The sequence below is a fragment of the Eriocheir sinensis genome, chromosome 55, assembly GCF_024679095.1.
Source record: "Eriocheir sinensis breed Jianghai 21 chromosome 55, ASM2467909v1, whole genome shotgun sequence".
NCBI classification, from domain to species: domain Eukaryota; kingdom Metazoa; phylum Arthropoda; class Malacostraca; order Decapoda; family Varunidae; genus Eriocheir; species Eriocheir sinensis.
Window position 1 is genome coordinate 8,716,416 of NC_066563.1, and position 21,456 is coordinate 8,737,871.

At 45.1% G+C, this 21,456-nt stretch overlaps 1 protein-coding gene across 4 annotated transcripts in view; it reads left to right on the forward strand.

The window, feature by feature from the left end:
- Positions 1 to 13,543, forward strand: part of LOC126984024 (transcriptional activator GLI3-like) — an 87,290-nt gene extending 73,747 nt beyond the window's left edge. For 3 of the 4 annotated variants that reach the window (XM_050837365.1, XM_050837364.1, XM_050837366.1), the window contains exons 2-11: positions 608 to 698; positions 3,349 to 3,519; positions 3,907 to 4,026; positions 5,188 to 5,217; positions 7,020 to 7,145; positions 9,796 to 9,922; positions 10,148 to 10,406; positions 10,512 to 12,542; positions 12,783 to 12,898; positions 13,284 to 13,543. In XM_050837365.1, coding sequence (XP_050693322.1) covers positions 696 to 698; positions 3,349 to 3,519; positions 3,907 to 4,026; positions 5,188 to 5,217; positions 7,020 to 7,145; positions 9,796 to 9,922; positions 10,148 to 10,406; positions 10,512 to 12,542; positions 12,783 to 12,898; positions 13,284 to 13,528 — 3,228 coding nt within the window. In that variant the 5' untranslated portion in view covers positions 608 to 695 and the 3' untranslated portion in view covers positions 13,529 to 13,543. The remainder of the gene's footprint in view (positions 1 to 607; positions 699 to 3,348; positions 3,520 to 3,906; positions 4,027 to 5,187; positions 5,218 to 7,019; positions 7,146 to 9,795; positions 9,923 to 10,147; positions 10,407 to 10,511; positions 12,543 to 12,782; positions 12,899 to 13,283) is intronic. The other variant, XM_050837368.1, reaches the window with a different exon arrangement.
- The last annotated feature ends 7,913 nt before the right edge of the window (positions 13,544 to 21,456 follow it).

Below are 21,456 nucleotides of genomic sequence, written 5' to 3' on the forward strand. Positions count from 1 at the left end.
TTTTTATCCTATTTTTCTTATCACTGTTAAAAAGAATGTTCCTTTGTGTATATTAATGTTTTGCTTATTCATCTTTTTTTCCGTTTTCTTTTCCATTTCTGCATTTACATTTTTTTTCCCTGAGGGCCTTTTTTATCTCCTTTTTTAGTATTACTGTTAAAAAGAGAATGTTCCGTTGAGTATATTAATGTTTTTCTTCTTTATCTTTTTCCCTTTTCTTTTCTATTTCTGCATTTACATTTTTTTCCCTGAGGACCTTTTTTTATCTCCCTTTTTAGTATTACTGTTAAAAAGAGAATGTTCCGTTGCATATTTTAACATTTACCTTTTCTTTGTATTTATTATCTTTTTTATACCTTCGTTTTTTTAGTATTACTGTCAAAAAGAATGCTCCGTAGCCTATATTAACGTTTACCTTTTCTTTGTATTTATCATTTTTTATATCTTCGTTTTTTCAGGATTACTGTTAAAAATAATGTTCCGTTCTGTATATTAACATTTTGCTTTTCTTTGTATAAACGTTTTTTTATATCTTTTTATTTAGTGTTAATGCTAAAAGAAGATTCCGTTGTGTATATTAACGTGTCTTTCTCCTTCTTCCCTTCAGGTCCACTCGCTTCTGAGACCCCGAGGAGACAGCTGACCGCCTCTCCGGCCCTCGCTATGTGTTGCTGCCCCCGCTAACCCGACTACAGATGGTGAGTCAAAACCTAAGTCACTACCAAACATAAGAATCTCACGGCTCTAATATTCCCCTTCTAAAACGCCCTTACTGAGTTGATGAAGAGTTGGGATATGTTAAAGGCACCAGAAAAGGGAAGAGTCACACAGCTGTACACTCTTATATAAAAAATCATCCTTATTTACTTTGTTTCAGAGTGTAGATTATGTTAAGAGTCAGTACCAGATGCAATAGGAGTCTCACAGCTTTTCATTGTCATATAAAAACGTCCTTATTGATTTGTTAAAGATATCCCACATGTTAAAGGCACCTATTTTCATTCATATATATATATAAAAAAAACATTCTTTTTGACTTTATTCAGAGTTGCAATGTGTTTAAGTCACTAGCAAAGGCAATAAGAGTCTCGCACGCTTTCATTCTTATCTCAAAACAGCATTAATGAACTGTTTCTGAAGAGTTAGTGTCGCTTAGTTAGTGTTATACCAACCGATTAGTGCTTGTTTCTTCACTTTTCCTTACCTGTCTTGGCTCTTACCTGAAAGCATAGGTAATAAGAATCTCACAGCCTTCCACTCTTATCTCAAAACAGCACTGGTGATTTTTTTTCTTAAGAGTTAGTGTTCGTTAAGTTACACCAACCGCTTAGTGTTTCTGCTCCTTTACCTGTCCTTACCTCACCTGTCCTTACCTGGCTCTTATCTGAAAGCAAAACCAATAAGAATCTCACAGTCTTCCACTCCTATCTAAAAACAGCATTGGAGATTTTTTTCTAAAGGATTAGCGCTCGTTAAGTTATACCAACCGCTTAGTGTTTCTGCTCCCTTACCTCTCCTTACCTCACCTGTCCTTACCTGGCTCTTATCTGAAAGCAAAACCAAAAAGAATCCCACAGCTTTCCACTCTCATCTAAAAACAACATTAATGAGTTGTTTCTGCAGAGTTATGTTGCGTTAAAGTATACCAATCGATTAGTGTCTTGTCCTTTACCTGTCCTTGCCTCACCTGTCCTTACCTCACCTGTCCTTGCCTCACCTGTCCTGCTCTTATCTGAAACATCCTCAGTGGCTCGTCCTGGAAGAGTTACAATGCATCACTTTAGGCCCTTTGCTTAGTACCTCTGATTAGTTTTCCTTGTCTTTCTCTATTAATGTTCTTGTAGTCTGTCTTTCTTTGTTTTGTTTTGCTTTTTTTCTTCATTTTCGTGCGTGAGGTCTTATTAGGATTCCGATGCGGAGTTGTACAAATTCAGGAGTCACTTTCTACCTCTTGTTTAGTTTCCTTGTCTTTTTTCTTATCAATTAATGTTCTTGTTAGGTTGGGTTAAAGTTTTTAGTGTTTTTTTATTATTATTTTTACGTATTATTTTATTTCAGTTTGGGTTAAAGTTTGTGTTTTTTCATTATTATTATTATTATTATTATTATTATTATTATTATTATTATTATTATTATTATTATTATTATTATTATTCCGTAACGTTTTATTTCAGTTTATCTATTTGTTGTCAATTATCAGGAAGGACTAATACTTGCGTTGCGGTATGTGTTTCCTTTTATTATCACTATGTAAACTTTCATATCTATTTGTCTGTCGTTTTTAGTTTTGTGGGAAGATTAATTATTTAACGTATATCTTGGTGGGTTTGTGTATCATTTTCATCGTTACCTTTCATTCGTTTTCTTTGTTTGTTGTTCAGCGGGAGGGGTTGAACGTACTATATCTTGGTGCATTAATTATTTTGTGCAGTGTTATCGTCACTCCACCTTCCTGTTTGTTTATTTGTCGTGAGTTCTGAGAAAGGTTTAACGTGTCACGGTGGCTTGCTGTGAGGGGCCAAGAACCGGGAACATTGCCAGGCCTCCCTTTCACCCACCCTACCGTCCCTTCCTCCAACTTCCCCTTCCCTTCCTCCTCTCTCAGTACTTCCTCTCCCATCAGTCGCCTCTTCCATCTCTCTATTTTCTTCCCTGACCCCTCCCATTTCCCCCATTTCTTCCTCTCTCTTTCTCCTTTTCCTCCTCTCCCTTCCTTACTTCATCCTTTCTTTACTTCTCACTCTTTTCCTCTTTTCCTTTCCCTCATTTCATAGTTTCCTTGTCTCTTAGTCTCTCTCCCTCTTTTCCCTCTTTCCCTTCTTAACTATTTCTCTCTCCCGCACCCCCCCCCCCCTCTCTCTCTCTTTCTTTATCTTAAATCATCCCTTCCTTGCCTCTCAATCTCCTTCTCTCTTCCCTCCCCTTTCCCTCAACCCCATTCATCCCTCCCTCCCTCTTTGCCTCTCTGTCTCTCTCTCTCTCCTCCTTGCTTCATTCCTTCTCTCCCTCTCCCTCCTCCTCCTCCCCTTCCCTCCCATCAATCTCCCACCTCCTTTACATGCTTCAAGTTACACCATTCTTGGGCTTTACGTATCCTCCTTATCCTTCCCTCTTCACGCCCCTATCTTCCTCCTCCTCCTCCTCCTCCTCCTCCTCTTCTTGGCTCCTCTTATACGCCGTCTGTTGCAATCGTATCATTTTAATTCTCCTGTTTATTCCGTCTCTTTCTTCCCATTTCTTCCTCTTTCTCTCTTTTTCTTGATATTTTTTTTACTTCTCCCCTTTTTCCCTCTTCCCTCATCCGCTAAGCACCTCCCTCTTACCCCCCCATGTTCTCCCTTTCCCCAGCCAGCCAAAATGGGGGAGGAGTGGGATATCGACTCTATCAAGGAGGAGGACTGGGAGGAGAAGGCCGTCTACCTCGTGCCCGACACACCGACGGAGGAGACGTGTCCCAATCATGCTACGCTGTCCCTCCCGCGTAACCTCGTCCTCAAGGCCTCCGGAACCATATCGGATGTGAGTATGGTGAGGGTGTGAGTGGGTGAGGGAAGGGGGGGGTGAGGGGGGGGGTAGGGTGAGTGTGTGTGTGTATGTGTGTTGTGTTGTAATGTTGCCTCTCAGTATTCAAGGAGTGATACATTCCTTCTCTCTCTCTCTCTCTCTCTCTCTCTCTCTCTCTCTCTCTCTCTCTCTCTCTCTCTCTATCTATCTATCTATCTATCTATCTATCTATTCCTTCCCCCTCTCTCAGTACTCGCTTTTTCCCTCTCTCTTCTTCCTTAAACTCTCCCTTCCTCCCTTTTTCCTCCTTCTTTCCCCTTTCCTCCTCCTCCTCCTCATCCTTCCTTCCTTCAGAGCCTCCTTCAGGAAACTCACCCTTCGTACCTTTCTCATCCCCTTCAGGTTATGGGTATCTGGAGCACAGACTACATCCCCAGAGGCACACGGTTCGGTCCTCTGGTGGGCAAGTGTTACGCCAAGGATGAGGTGCCCAAGACAGCCAACAGGAAATACTTCTGGCGGGTGAGTATTGATGTAATCGTGGCGTTCCGCAAGGTGTAGAGAGGGTGGAGTCCTGGTTGGGTCCTTCTCTGTTTCGTCAGGCTCCGCGCACGCATGACTTTGGGTAATTGGATCTTGTCTTAGGCTCGCATTCTCAACGCTTTCGGGTCACATAACCTCTACTTCCTAAGGCCACAAAGGGAATTAATTGGGTTCTCTTGGGTGTTTTTCACATTCACGGTGCAGAACCCTTGTCAAACTATCACTAGGTTCATAAAACTACAAGTGGAAATTCTCATAACCTCTACGAAAGCCTTATCAAACCACACTATCACTAGGCTCATAGAACTACCCATGGAAAAACTAACACAACCCCTACGAAAGCCTTATCAAACCACACTATCACTAGGCTCATAGAACTACCCATGGAAATTCTCATAACCTCTACGAAAGCCTGATCAAACCACACTATCACTAGGCTCATAGAACTACCCATGGAAGAATTAACACAACCTCAACAAAAGACTTATCAAATGCAGGTGTGTGAGCCCCGTATTGGTTGAGGATATGAGCCTTTTGAGAGATCCCTGGAGAGAGGCTGATGGGAATTTATGTAACGAATCGTGGGGTGTGTCGCGTAAGATAATGTCCTCTCTACTTCTCTTTTTTGCCTCCTCACTTGGCTCTTAATTTAAACTTACTGCGTCTCACTGCCACTCACACCCACGATGCTGCTCTCACGTTACTTAAGTTCCTCGTAGCCTTTTGGTCTGAGTAACTACACTTCAGGGTCACTTTGTATACTACTCCATTCACTGTAGCTTCGCGAATAAGCCCCGCCCCCTTCCTCGCAAGCCACGCCTCCTCTCCAACTTGAGCTGCATGTGATTGGCGGAGGCTTGGAAGGCTTGAATCTCACTGGTGGATGCTGGGCGGGTGTGGGCGTGGCTTGTGATCGAGGTTTACGTGAATGGAGTCTAGTAGTGTGGTGGAGATGGTAGTAATGTCATTGGTGGTGGTGGTGGTGGTTGGTGGCTAGGGTCCGCAGTGCTCGTGGGTGAGGTCAGATCTTGGTCTCGGTCTTGGGTGCATTTGTGTTTCCCTTGACTTACAACATAACATAAAACACACACTGATCCAAGCCGCCTGGTGATTGGTTTTTCCGTCTCTTGTTTCCTTTAGGTGGATCTGGGCCTGGGCAAGCGATTGGAGGTAATGATTAGAAGGTTTTTTATTTGTAAACTTGCATGCTCTCTTTCCACCCTCCCTCTTGTGTCTCCCCATCCCTTTTTTGGCTTCATACCTCGTCTTGTACTAACCAGAGCGACAGAATAGGAGAGTTTGGCCAGCTGCATCACAGGCGCCATGTTACCGAACGAGCCTCGCGAAATTCAAATTGATGTTGATATATGTTTTTTTTTTCTAAGGCGAAATTCTAATGATACCTAGAGCCCCCAAAAATGCACTCCCTCGAAATTGACCTCTCTTCTGGCCTCCCGTTCTATTTTATTTTGTTGGAGCAACGTCTAGTGGGCCTTTTTCATTTTGTTTATTGTTTTTTGCCCTTGAGCTGCCTCCCATGTAAAAAAAAATATTGTTTCGGCATCAATATGAATTCAGCGCGGTTCCTTTGGTGCTTGTGATGAGGTTGGCCAAATTCTGATATTCTGTGGCTCTGATACTAACCTTTATTTTTGTTCTTGTTTAATTGAGCTGCCCCTTGAAAGTCGGTAGAAGTGTTGACTCCTCTTCATCCTCTGCTTCCCTTTCTCCCTTCCTTCCTCGGCCTTACTGATACAGGTTGCGCCCTTACCCACACCCTTGCCCTTGCTGTTACCCTTGCCCTTGCCTCCGTGTACCGTGTTTGCCCTAGAATGTGATATATGTGTACCCTTATACTAACCTAACCCCCCCCCCCATCCCCCTACATCCCCTACCTAACACTAACACCCCCTCCCTCCACCCCTATTCCCTCCATTCCCTAACGCTAATACACACCACGCCCCCTTCCTCCCCCCCTCCGGTGTGTGTGTGTGTGTGTGTGTGTGTGTGTGTGTGTGTGTGTGTGTGTGTGTGTGTGTGTATCCCTCTCCCAGTTTTAATGTTGCTATTTATGTATATTTGTTTACTCTCTCTCTCTCTCTCTCTCTCTCTCTCTCTCTCTCTCTCTCTCTCTCTCTCTCTCTCTCTCTTTTTTCCTCATCATTCTGTCGTATTTTTAGAGTCAGTTCTTACGTGAGTGTGAAATTTAAGCTATCTCTCCTTCACTCGTTTTCTCTCTCTCTTTCTTACACTCTCTCGCTCTCTCTTGAAGTCTATAATTGTCCCTCCACCAGCTCTCTCTCACCTCTCTTCCTCTTCCTCATCATCATTCTTCTTTTGTTTCTTCTTTTTCTCCTTCCTTCCTTTCTTCACTTGTATTCTCCCTCGCTCTCTCTCTCTCTTGATATCTATAATAATCCCTTTTCATGCTCTTTCTCACCTTTCTTCTTCTTCCTCTTTCTCATCATCATTCTTTTTTCTCCTTTTCCTCCTCCTAAGCCTCCTTCTTTTTTGTTCTCTTCTTCCTCCTCTTGATGTCTATAATTGTTCCTCTTCCGCCTCTTTCTCACCTTTCTTCCTCTTCCTCTTCCTTATCAGCGTCCTTTTTCTTCTTTTCTTCTTCCTAACCCTCTTTCTCTTTCTTCTCTTCTTCCTCCTCCTCCTCCTCCTCCTCTTGATGTCTATAATTGTCCTCTTCCTTCTTTTTCTCAGCCTTCTTCCTCTTCCTCATCTTCCTTCTTTTTCTTTATTTTCTCCTATTGCTCCTTCTCTTTCCTCTTTTCATTCTCCTCTCCCTCTTTCCTGTTTCTCCTTTTCCATCTTCATTCTTGTCCTTTTCCTCCTTCCTTTCTTCCTTCTCCTTTTCCTTCCTCCTCCTCGTCCGTAACACCCAGACCCCAATCATCACACCAACCCAACCCAACACACACAATCGTCTCATGCCCTCGTGGTCTTTTTCTCCCCCTTCACAGGTATACCGCGGGGATGAGCTCTACTACTACATCGACGGGTACGACACCACCAGGGCCAACTGGATGCGCTACGTCAACCCCGCCTACAGCTCGGACTCACAGAACCTCATCGCCTGCCAGTACAAGGTGAGAAGAGCGACCCACTGTGTTGTGCATGTGGTAGATGGCTCTTAACCGAAACGCAGTGGAATGGGTAGCGCCGGATGAGTGCAGATATGATGGGTTGTAAAGTTTGTAACCTCGACTAACCTAGAGATAATAGATGAGAGGAAGTTTATTAGATAGGGTAGATTGTTCTTGTTAAACGCAGTGGAATGAATAGTTAGCGCTGGAAGAGTACAAATAATAGACGGTATAAAGTATGTAACCTCGACTAACCTAAAGAAGAGAAAATGGATGAGAAAGGAGTTTATTTGAGGATAGACGATTATAAAAAGAATAGATAAGAAAGGGAACAGATTAGATGACAGAGAATTAAAATAGATTAGCTCCAACAAACTGAGCAACATGAAATTAGCACGAGAAAACAAACAACAGGAAAAAAAAGACATCCAGTTAGATTTGAATTAGCAAAAGAAAGCAGTGCAAATGAGTAGATATTTGAGGTATAAGAGGAGACAGACCAAAGACTAAAAACTATACATGAAAAAAAAAAAAAAACTCGCAACGCTAAATTCTTACGAAGAAAACGGAAACTGCCAAAACGAAGGGATGAGATTTAAGTGCAAAGTTGTCTTAAGAAAAAAAGTATTATTTGAGAAGGCTGAGAAAATGGTGATGTATACAATTCGTTGGTTTTGACTCCGTGCGTTCCAGTAGCTATATGATGAGACAAGGGCCCAGTGGAAGTGATGAAAAAATGCTGTTTGAAGTAATACGGGCAATTAGGAAGCGAGATCTTGGCTGAGTACCGGATATGTGATGTTAGATAGATATGGTAGAAGCTGAACACGATAGAGGATAATGGTGGATATAGATGGGAACCGGATATGGGATGCTAGATAGATATGGTTGTTAAAATGTTAGAGGATATTATGTTATGGTGGATATAGATGTGAGCCGGATATGCTTGCGATTGCACTGACGCATTTCCTGCCCAGTTCTGCAAAGTGAGGATGCGCCGCACTAAGTAGTTGAAACGAAGAAGTGCTGTGAAAAGGCTTGTGTCAAAGGGACGTCCAGAGATGACTGTGGAGTGAAAATCGATTATGTGGAGAATACGTGTGTTGGTTTTTATGCATTAATTGCCAGTACAAGGTGAGAAAAAGGATCTAGTTTTTTTTTATTATTATTATCGTAGAGAGTGTGCAAAAATAATATACAGGAAAAAAAACGAGATTTCTTTAAGGTGGAAATTAGGTTAGGTTTTTGATGTTTAAAGGTCTGTTTTAACTCGTTTTCTGCCAGTACAATGTGAGAAAAATTTTATAGTGTGATTTTTTTATTTAGTAGAAAGTGTACAGAATTTATATACAGAAAAAAGCGATATATCATTAAGGTGGAAATCAGGTTAGGTTTTTGATATTTAAAGGTCTGTTTTAACTCGTTTTCTGCCAGTACAATGTGAGAAAAATGGTATAGTGTGATTTTTTTATTTAGTAGAAAGTGCACAAAAATTATATACAGAAAAAAGCGATATATCATTAAGGTGGAAATCAGCTGAAGTATGTTTATGTATCAGTATATGTGTGTGATACGGTAAGGTTTGTTTGCACTCGTTTCTTGCCAGTACTAGAAGGTGATAATACGTCCCAGGAGTGTAGTAAAAAAAAAAAAAAAAAAAAAAAATCATGTCTACGCAATATTCATGAAGTGGAAATCAGCTGTGTGTGTGTGTGTGTGTGTGTGTGTGTGTGTGTGTGTGTGTGTGTGTGTGTGTGTGTGTGTGTGTGTGTGTGTGTGTGTGTGTGTGTGTGTGATACGTAGCTTATTGTTTTGACGTTCAGATTTTTATAATGGTAAAGGAAACATCTTAAGAGGAAAATATCAAGACACTTCTCCATCCGAAACTGACCCTCTCTTTTTTGCCCTTCTTTCTATTTTCTTTACGGAGGCAAAACATAGCGGACTTTTATTTTCTTTCTTTATAGTTTGCCCTAAGATACTTCCTCTAATATAAAAAAAAAAGATCAACAAACAAAGAAGAAACAAACAAAAAATCTCCGCTAGTCACCGCTCCTGGAAAAGCAAACAGAAGGAGTGGCCAGAAGAGAGGTCAATTTCGGGCGCTCAAAGGTCACTGTGGGTTAGGTCACGGAAGGTCATGTCGTCACGTCCTTTTTATATAACCACAAGCAGACATTCCTCCGCGTCTATATTTGGATAGAGTTCGTGACTCGAGGGAAAACTGCTCCGGCTCAGTCCTCGCTAACACCTGCTTGCATCCCCCCGCCACTCCCATTACCACCAACCTCCCCCTCCCTTTTCCCTTCACCCTTCCCTTCCTCACTCTCCTCCCCGGTAATATTCACATTTATTCAGAAGTTTACAGAAGATAAGCCGAGATGGACGATTAAGTAAACGAGAGGAAAGTCCCTAAAAAAACGATTACAGTTTAGTTGAACACGCATAGTCTAATAGTTTTTTTTTTTTTTTTTTTTTTTTTGTCTTACGCCCTCATAAAGATAAACAGAAAATTGTATAAATAACTAGTGACTATAAAATTACAGTTGGACACGCACATTCTAATCATTACATTCCTCAGAGTTCGCTTCCCTTTCCGTGTTCGTCCATCACAACTGTGGCCTCACGCGACCCTTCCTCTGTTCCTCCTCAGACGAACATCTACTTCTACACCATCAAGCCGATCCTGCCCAACCAAGAGCTGCTGGTGTGGTACTGCAAGGAGTTCGCCACCAGACTGAACTACCCTCTGACTGGTGAACAAATGCTCCTCAAGATCCGTAAGTGTCAAGGCAGGGAGTGTGGCTGGGACGGTGACTGTCTCTTTTCACTGGAATATGGGGAGGTTTTCCTGTAGCGTGGGTTTCAGTATAGGGAATATCACGCATGTTGCAATGAAGTCTTCCATTGATGTTGTAGCGTGCCTGATGTGAGGGGCTTTAAGATACAGGCAGTGAAGAGGTGCTTCTGAGACTCACCCGCTCCCCCCCCCCTCTCCCCCCTAGGCCAGCAGGTGAGCGAGGTGGAGGTGAAGGATGAGCCGGCGGAAGCGGAGCCTAAGGCCGCTGCCACACCGTCCCCGACGAGGTCCGCGGCCGCCGGGTCGCCCACGCAGTTCGAGGCGCGCCACGGTCAGCTGACACCCACGGAGGGGTCGGTGAGGTCGGACGAAGGCTACGACAGCAACGGCTACCACCAGGACTTCAACCTGCCCGAAGACTCCTCAGACTCCGAGGGGGACAACAACTATGTCCTCGACTTCAGGTGAGTTGGTGTCCTTGTCCGGGATGTTGTTGTGTTGAATGTTGTCACCGTAGCCCTCATTCCTTCCCTGCCCCTGGCACTGAGTTCCCGGTTTCTTCGTTGCAGCAAAAAGAAGCGGAAGGAATCACCGACCCAAGAGGAGGAGGAGGAGGCGGAGCTCCGCAACGAGTACCGCAAAGTGAAGATCAAGATGTCGCGCGCGTACCACTACCGCTCCAAGTCCACGGGCTCAGACTCGTCCGAGAAAGAGAAATCTGTGTCGCCGCCGCTTGAGCGTCAGCAGCCTCCCGCTGAGCCCCAGACAGCGGCGCCCGTGCCGGAGCCCGCGCCACAGCCCCTGCCACACCCCGTCCACACAGCGGCACCCAAGGCCGCTCCGGCCGTCGCCCACCCGTCCAAACGGGAGGTCGAGGACCCGCCGCCGCCTCCGCCGCCCCGCCGCACGCCGCCGTACGCGCCGCCGCAGCACTACACGGCACAGTTCAGCGAGCAGACGCAGCGGATCGACTCCGTCATGGAGAAGGAGCAGCGGCCCGAGAGCACGCAGGAGGTGGCCAGCGCCAGCCACGTCGTGCGACGATACCAGATTCCAGAGCTCACGCCCCTGCGCCGCTCCCCCGAGGCGCCCCGCCCCGCAGAGAGCATGCGACCCGAGCCCCGCCCCGCGCCGGTGTTCCCAGACTCCCGCATGCCCGTCATGCCGGACACGGCCCTGCCGGGCATCACCATCACCAAGCACCACGTGGCGCCGGACACGCGGCAGCCCCACGTGCCTGACACACGCATGGGTCTGCCAGCCCACAACCGTGTGCCGCTGCCTCACTCACACGAGGGGCGCCTCGCCCCCAGTCGCCTGCAGCTGCCGCCCATGACCCGCCTGCCGGGGCTGCCCTCCTCGGTGGCCCCCATGACACCTCGCCTGCCCGTCATGCCACCACAGGATCCCAGGGTGACGGTGGCCCCCGACCCCCGCCTGCCCGTCCCGCCCGACACCCGGCACGCGGTGCAGCCCGACACGCGGCACCCGGGGCCCCCGGAGGTCAGGCACACAGTTGCGGCCGACACGCGCCTGTCGGTGCCGCCCGACACCCAGCTGGTTTCCCCGCGGCCCTCCGGCTCCATCCTGGAGAACATCCTGCTGCGGCGGCTGGGCGGCAAGGACGAGGCGGACACCACGCACCTGGCCCCCGCCGTCGCGCCACGGGACCTGAAGGAGCCCGTCCACATCGCGCTGCCCAGCGACGCCCACTACAAGCCGGACAGCGCCACCAGCACCTCGGGGCCCACGCAAGACTACAACACCTACAAGCGGAATTACTGTAACTCCGACTCGAGCCAGCAGATCTCACCCGACTCCTCGTCCACCCAGAAGCCCGGCTCGGCGTGCTACACCTCGCCCCACCCGCCGCCTCAGGTCACCTACGCCACGCAGCCGCCCGCCTCCACCGCCTCCTACCGGGCGCCCGTCTCCCAAATGTTCTCGTCGCCGCACTTCAACATGTACTCCTACAACGGCTACAACGGCAGCAGCAACTCCTTCCCTCCCACGTCCCAGGGCTCCGTGCCCATGGACCACCGCCTCACCATCTCCATCCCCAACAACCAGTCAGGGCATTCCCCTCCCTCCAGCAACTCCTCCCACTCCTCCCAGGGCTCCCCCTCCTCGCAGGGCTCCAGCTCCCCCACCAACAGCAGTCGGGGCTACCGGTCTTTGCCTTACCCGCTGCAGAAGAAGGACGGCAAGATGCATTACGAGTGCAACGTTTGCTTCAAGACCTTCGGGCAGCTGTCCAACCTGAAGGTGCACCTCAGAACACACTCGGGCGAGCGGCCCTTCAAGTGCAACGTGTGCATCAAGAGCTTCACGCAGCTGGCGCACCTGCAGAAGCACCACCTGGTCCACACGGGGGAGAAACCGCACCAGTGCGACATCTGCAAGAAAAGATTCAGCTCCACCTCCAACCTCAAGACGCACATGCGGCTGCACTCCGGCCAGAAGCCCTACGCCTGCGACCTCTGCCCCGCAAAGTTCACCCAGTTCGTCCACCTGAAGCTGCACAAGCGGCTGCACACCAACGAGCGGCCCTACACCTGCAACACCTGTAACAAGAAGTACATCAGCGCCTCGGGCCTCAGGTGAGTCACGGAGCCTCATCTGGCAGGGTGGGTGGGTACACACACACACACACACACACACACACACACACATACACACATCAGAAAAAGGAAGAAGCTTAGCTACAACATCAGTCAACATCATAGAACCAGAACAGTTTTCGCAACAAGCATAAGAACATATTTCCACTTCTTTAACTCCCTCGGGACAGCCTTACGAGGAACCATTCAATGACCGCTTATCCTTGCCTCCCCTCGCAGGACCCACTGGAAGACCACCTCCTGCAAGCCTTCCAGCCCTGAGGAGGAGCTGGCCGTAGAGCGCTCGCCCACCGGCTCCTCGGGCGGCTACGAGTACTGCCCCTCCATAGTCTCAGGTGAGCTCCCAACACGCAATACCTTTTTTAACGCACCTTTCCTAACACGCATTTTTTTGTCTATTTTACCTCCTCTGTGGCAACCTGGTACAGTATAATTAACCTTCATTTCTCGGTTTCATGTTCTTCTACGAGTTTCCTTCTTCGACAATGTGTTTTACTGTATCTTACCTTTACTGTGTGGCAATCAGGGGTTGTATAGTTGACCTTCACCTCCCAGTTTCATGTTTATTTTACGTGTTTCCTTCATTGGCCTCGTATATATATTTTCTTCCTTTCTGTAGCCGGGAGCAGTCTGATCGTTTAACCTCCCAGTTTCATTTTTGTTTTACTTGTTTCTTTCATTGGGTCCCTGTCTTACCATATCTTGCCTTCCATTCTGTAGCCGGGAGCAGTTTGGAGACGGCCGACACCAACAGCATGGACGGTATGCCCACCTCACCTCACAGACACGACCTTCACGACGCCGGCGACTACGACCCCAAGAGCCCGACCTACATGATTCCCGAGGAGCTGATCAAACAGTCGCAGGAAGAATTCAAGAATTACAACCAGGACATTAAGTGCGAGACGGACACCAGACCCTCCGTGATTGAATCCTCCGCCCACCACGCCATCGAGTGCACGTAGGACTCCCAAAGAAAACGTGAGACGGAGAGAAAACACATACAAGTTAAAGAAAAGAGGTATAACTAAAGTAAAACCGGAGGCGCGCTTACCCACACGACTCCACAACCGAGACTCTTGAAGTAAGCGTTGTGAAGTGTGGTTTAAGAAGAAGTGAGTGAAGTGAAGTGACCCACAGTGGATATTTTTGAACGGTTTTAAGTGGGTTGCCTGATCTCTCCACTTCATCTTCCCTACGTGGTGTTGAAAAGTGTATAAGTGAGACTATTATAAAGTGTTGACAGTGAAGGAAGACTTTGAAGATAAACATTTTACACTCATCCCGTTTTCTCTTGTGGGTGTCCTCTCAAAGTCGGGCATATTATCGTACTCTTCTCGCCTCCTCTTTGATCCCTCTTGCTGTCTAAACTCAAAGCAAAACAAAACACTCAAGGAAGTAAAGAAGTAAAAACGCGCAAAAAAACCACACGTGGATTAGAAACGGAATAGAATTACGAAAACAAAAAATTCCAGTATCGGCATTATTCGAGAAAGTAGCTCACCGTTCATTATTATTATTTTGATTTTATTCTCTTCAAGTGGCATTCGCAGTAGTAAAGACTTGCTGTTGTTATTCATCCGCCGGGAGTAAGGGAGACAGCTGGACCGAAAGAACATATCAGTTTACCCTTTAAAAGTATCGCTCCACCGACGACTCTTAGAACGCTCCTTAGTTAGCTTTAGGGACTTTCGCGACGACAGACAGCTTTCGTTTTTTATTTATTTTTAACTCGAACGCAACGCAACGCAACCGAGACGACACAAGACAGTTTACCAATTAGTGGCATATAGTATTATTAAAATTTGACTGAAGATTGTGATTGAAGTATTATTATTATTGAGTTTAAAGAGAAGTTACAGTGTTGTTGATCGTGTCGCCGTGAAATAAGGAAGGTTAATGAATTTTCACAGGCAGGTGTTTAAGACTGGCCCTGGCTCACCTGACGTAACCGTGACACCTGACTTACACGCCGACGACAGTACGATGGAGACGCCAGCTGACACTTCACTGGCTGACGCTCATGACTCACTGCTGACGGACACAACAGTATTTTTGGACAGTCACTCATATTCTGACATGCTGGAAGTGGATGTGACTGATGTGACTGATTCAGAGGCGTACAAAATGAGTGACTCTTACGTGACTGACAGACTTAACACATTTCTGACTGACTCCACTGACTGTATCTCGACTCTCTCACACGACTCAGCGTCATCTTGCACCGCTGACGCCCCACTTGCTGACTCAGAGCGAGATGGATTGACTGACTCGTCTGACGGTGAAGGTTGTGACTCAGACGTTGAGGTGCTGACGGAGGCAAGTGTGACTGACGTGCCTGATGCCTCCCGGGCTGACACTCCTGACGCTGCATTGACTGACTCGGAGGAGGATACAGTGTTTGCTGACGCCGAAGATGATGTGTCGTCAGATGCTTCGGACTTGTTGATGCATGACACTTCCTTCTCCTCTTCAGACTCAGCTGACACAATGCTAACTGACATACCCACAACTGACTCATCCCTGACTGATAACATGAGGGTTGACATAGATTTGACTGACATGGCTGTGACTGCTGACAGGACAGAGACTAATACCATGTTATCCGACACTGACGACCTGACTGACGTAGATTTGACTGACGGAAGAGAGACTGACACAATGTTGACTGACGCGAGTGATTTGACTTTGACTGACGAAATGATGACTGAAACAACTCTGACTGACTCAACCTTGACTGACATGCAAACTGACACATCTGATACAATGTCGATTTACACAACCCTGACTGACACACATCATTCTGACATGGCTGACAGCACTGACACCCTGACTGACGCTGGTGCCTCAATGCTGACAGACCTGACTGACGCAACACTACTGACTGAGCCTCAACACATGGATCACACACACTTGACTGACTCACAACAAGCTTTACTGACTTACAGAAACACAGCAGAAACATATGACTCGGACGATGATGGTGAGACTGAACTGAGTGACACAGGTGACTCTCAACTGACTGACTTTGACGATCCTCAACTGACTGACCCATATGAAACTTTGACTGAAACTGACGAGTCGCTACTGACTGACTCGTGTGATGACTGTCTGACTGTGACTGAACTTACTGACACTTTACTGACTGAAGCTGACGACGACCTTTCACTTGCTGAGACTGACTGCACTTTACTGACAGCGATGACTGGAAGCTCACTGACTGACACACACGAGACCTTACTGACTGCGATGACTGAAGGCTCGCAGACTGACACGGATGAGAACTTGACTGAAATGACTGAGACGTTGCTGACTGAAATGGATGACGATGACTCTCCACTGACTGACACAGATGAGACTTTACTGACTGACGTGACTGAGACTCTGCTTACTGAGACGGATGGCGCCTCGTTGCCTGAAACTTTGTTGACTGAGATGACTGACACATATCAAACTTTACTGACTGACATGAGCGATTCTGACTTACTAACTGAAATGACTGACTCAAACGAAACTTTACTTACTGACATGACTGACATACACTCACTGACTGAAATGACTGACGCAGATCACACTTTACTGACTGACATTGACTTACTTACTGAAATGAGTGACACAGACCACACTTTACTGAGCGACACTGACTCACTGACTAACATGACTGACACTTACGAAGCTTTACTTACTGAAAGGACTGACTCTGACCTACTGACTGACATTACTGACACTGACTTACTAACTGAAATTACTAACACAGACCACACATTACTTACTGAAATGACTGACACCGACTTACTGACTGAAATGGATGACTCTTTATCAGCCAATGTCAGTGAGAATATGTTGACTGACGCTACTGACTGTATAGAGACCAGACTGGGTGATATCACGTTGACTGACTTACAGGACAGTGACCACATGATGACTGTCACGTGACTTAGACTTAATCCTTCTGAACTGACTGATTTGGAGGAGATTGATTACTGACTTACTGATTTTTTCGTCTTCACTGACTTACTGGACACTAACGAATGACTCAGTTGACAGTATTAGTTAACAGGACATTGACTCAAACTTACTGACTCTGAGGCGAAAACTGACTGACTGACACCTCGACTCTTCTGCACTGACTGTTTCTGACTCAACTGACATTTATTAGCACACAGAACAATGACTCAACCTGACTGACTCTGAGGAAATAACTGACTTTTTCTGACTAATACCTTTGACTCTTCTACACTGACTATTTCTGAATCAAACTAACTTGGTTCACTGACATGACTCACATTATACGCCATCACTGCTGACTCACTACTGACTAATTGCTGACTCACTGACTTACTCACAATACTTGACGTTGACTTAACTGTTCTACGACTGCCACAACTGAGACACAACTGAGTGACTTATGAAACACTGCTGACTTGAATAGCTGACCAGAACTTGACTGAACCACTTGACTCACTCTCTGACACCCGTTCCCACAATAGCTGACGATTTTAACTGACTTTCACAACTGACTCATTCACTGAACGCTTTCCTGACGGCTATGACTCAGTGCTGACTTGAATACCTGACCAGAACTTGACTGAACCATTTACCTGACACCCGTTCCCAAAATGACTAACAACTTTAAATTATTACCACAACTGATTAATTAATTTAACATCATGCTGACCACTCTGACACATTGCCGACATGAATACCTGGCAGAACTTGACTGAACCTCTTGACTTACCAAACACCTTTTGTCTCCATAGTTCTGACCAAACCTGACCTGACGTACATCCTGACTTTTACGACTGACACTAAACGAACCTTCCATAAGTGACTGAGAAGTGACTCTATAATGTGACCTTTCCTTGACCTCATTGACAATTGACAGGTAGTGACAGATAACAAGAAAGAGACATAGAATTGACCTCAACGACTCACAAATTGATGACATCACTCGTATACGTTGTTCAGTAACACCTCGACGTAACTGAACTAAGATTTACTGATTTACTGACTGACTGATTTACTTACTGACTCACGACTTAGGACTGACAGGGATAAGAGATAGTGACAGAAATGAACTCATTACTATTGCTTTAAATTTAGACTGACTCACTGACTGATGGCTGACTGATTTTTTTAGACTGACTGAAGCTGAAATTGACTGACAGTACAGGTGCTTCATCCTGCACTGACTGATGTTATTTGATATTGTTTTCAACTGACTGGAAAATTGATGACTGACTGACTGACTGACTGATTGATTAACCGACTGATATTTATGAGTGACTGGTACCGAAATTGACTGATGGCAAACTGTCTGATCCTGTACTCCTCGATAGTGACTGGTACTGTTTTTCTGTGCAATATAATGACTGAAAACTGTTGACTGACTGATTAACTGATATATTTTACTGACAGACATCTTACTGAAGGAGAGTGATTTTGACTGACTCATGGCATTGACTTATTATTGGCATTAGGCTGACAGACTGACCAATTGACTGACTTCAATTGACTGACGCGATTCTGACATTTTATTCCACTTGAAGGCATTACAGGATGGACTGACTGCCTGGCTGACTTTACCAAAACTACATTACCAAAAAACTTGACTGACGAAAGCCAAAATTGACTGACCATTCTGACATTTTATTCCACTCCTTGGCATTACTTAACTGACTGACGAACTAACTAGCTGACTGACTGACTGACTGACTTTACCAGGACTATGCAAACGAAAAGACTGGCTGACACTTGACTGACTAACAAACACTATAATTGACTGACATGATTCTGACATATTGCTCGAACTGTAGGCATTACATTGACTGACTGACTGACTGACTGACTGACTGACTGACTCCTACCAGAACAGTGCAAGCGAAAAGACTTACAAACGAAAAACTGACCTGACAACAACAACAACAATAACAACAACAACAACAACAACCAGCCAGTATCAGTTTTACACTTATTTTTTTGTCGTAAATCTTCAATCGGATATTATCTTTAGTTTCTTTTATTATTTACTCACCGTTTTAATTTTTGTTTGTTTGTTTCTTTTTTTGCTCAACTTGTGGCAATTATTCGCGTATTTACTCTCCGGATTATTATTATTTTTTGGAACGAATATTGTTTGTTTTTTAAGCCAATAATTATCGTTCTGACAGACTCCCGATTCGGTCCAGCAACTCCTCGGCTCAATACTCTTCTTTTATAAGGAATTACCATTATTATTATTATTATCATTATTATTATTGTTATTGCAGTAAGTCCTTCCGTATGGGTCATTATCATTATCATGTTTCCTTAGCGTTTTTTCCTGACTAATGTTGGTTAAAATACAATGTCCCTAAAGGAATTGGTATATTAAAGGAAGTCGTTCTCTTATGATTCACAATGGCAAAGGAATTCTCATCACGAACCATCAAACTTACAGGAAAACAGACATTCATGCAAATTTTTTTTTACATTTTTTTCATTGTACTCAAGCGGAAGATTTATTGTTATAATGGTGACTTATTTTTTGGACTTCCCTTTTTTTCCACTTTCTGCTCAATGCTCCAGTGACCTGACGTGGCCTTGTCTCTGCCGTCCATAGCCGTGAGCTCCCTTGCCTTCCCTTCCCTTCCCTTCACCCTTCCCCAACACACAACCCTTTGCTCTCGCCCGGGGCAGGAGAATTCGTCCCCCTCTTCGGAAACATTGAACACTCGGCTCGCAAGTTAGAGTTCCCACAGTGCAACACCATCCCGGCCCCAGTGCAACCTTGGAAGCCTAAAAACTCGGTGCTTCTTGTTGCCGAATACGTACCAGAACTCCTCAAGGAACCGATATGAACAGTGATCCGAACCTGTCGTGTTAGAAAGAAAGGAGAGGAAACAGTGTACGGTGTTGTCTCAGGAGCCGAATGTCAAGGGTGGTGCCGAAATATCCCTCCAGAAGCTCCCGACGTCCAGTGTGTAACCCGCATTTAGTAGCAGGAATCGGGTCGGGTTCTGGGGCTGTTTGGGGTTCAGGTGGAGGGGAGGTGGAGGAAAGGTGGGAGGTTGGTCGCTTATCCACACAAACTGAAAACCTGAAAAGTGTAAAAAATGTGGAGCAAAGAGCAAGAAAAAGGAAAGGCAAGAAAACACGTTAAGACCTGCCATTGTAAAGGTTTCAACTCCACATCAAAACCTACAACGAAAGGGATTTAGCGACTTCAACCTCCTCCACCACCTCCCCTTCTCCCCCCCCCCCCTCTCCTCCTCCTCCTCAGCCCTCACTCCCCCCTTCACCCACCACCTCCAGTTAACCTGTATAAAATGTAAAGTTCAAAACGCTGTAAATGATGTACATACACCTAATTTATTTACCCGTTTTAAAGAGGGATTCATTAACGACTGTGATTTGACCGTTTACATTTTTTTTTTTTTTTTATGTTTTCTCAATGTACTGTTCTGTTGTTAGCCTTTGTTCTTGTTTTCCTTTTTTTTTTCTTGGGTGTGTATTGCAGTATCCTTTTAACTTTATTATTATTATTGTCGTTCTCATGTTATTGTTTTTGTTCTCTTCTGGTTAGGTGAGTTTTTTTTTTTTTTTTTTTTTTTTTTAGTGTTTAGCAAGTGGCATAGGAACTCCCCCTCTTTCCCTTTTTAATTTCCTTTTCTAGTGACTTTAAGGCCTATGGTATTTTAAAACCCTTATTATATATTGTCCATTTACTTCCCTCAAAACACTTTTCTTATATTTCAAACTCAAGGCTTCTAAGAATTTAAAACACGTATATATTTTTCCCATCCCTCAAAACAATAACTTTTTACTTTCACTTTAATGCCCCTAAGAACGTAAAACCCGTATATTTATTCCCTTTCTTTCCCCCTAAATATTGTCCTTATATATTACACTCTAAGGCCTATAAAATTTTGGAACGCCTATCATTTTTTTCCCTTTCCCCAAAACACTATCCTATTTTAATAACCTTACGGCCTCTAAGATTTTAAAACCTTATTATATTTTTTTCTTCCCTCCTCTCTCTATTGAACTGAAGGCCTCGTAAGACTGTAAAACCCTAATATTTTTTTTTCTTCCTACACGTGGATTTGAGGCCTATCTGTTTTTATTGTCTATCTTTTTTTTTTTCTTTCCTTGTCTTCATTGGTGCTTGTTTGTCGTCCATCTTGACTTTCGTGTCTCAGTATATAAAGAAAACGATTGTCAAGTGCTAATGGACGCCCCCCCCCACCGACTCTCAAGGGTTCACGAGTCCGATCACGAAGCGTTTTGTGAAGCCTCGTGAACCGCTTTCGAACCCCCTTTGCGTTTAATTTTCATGACAAGCTCACTTTAATCTTTTTTACGTTTTTTTTTATGTCCCAAGAGTATTTTTATTTATTGTTTATTTTTCCTTTGAGGTCACGATAATGTATTCCTCTCCCTAGATGTTCACTTTTTTTTATTGGCCTCAAGTAACTTCAAGAGACAGGAACCCGATCATTTACTATCACCTGTTATAGTTAGACCTTCAGGTAAATTCACTTTCACTTACATTTTTTTCTCTCCTACTTCTCTTCCCTTTTTCTACCTCCTTATAATTTTAATCTCTTTATTTCTTCCCTCCTCTATCTCGTTCTTCTTCCTTTCCTTTCCTATCCCGTTTTCCTGCTCTTTTCCCGTTCTTTCTACCTTTCCTTCTGTTTTCTTTTTACATTTTCCTTTCCTTCATCCTCTTCCGCGCCATCCATTTCCCTTCCGTCCCTCTCTATCGCTCTCCTCTTCCTTTTATCCCACTCTCGTTCGCTTCTTCCCTCTGCCCTTTCCGTCCCTCCCTCTCGCCCATCGCCACAGCAGCAGTCACACACAGCCTTTACAAGTACAAACCCTTTATATCGTGACTGCCGCTAACCAACCC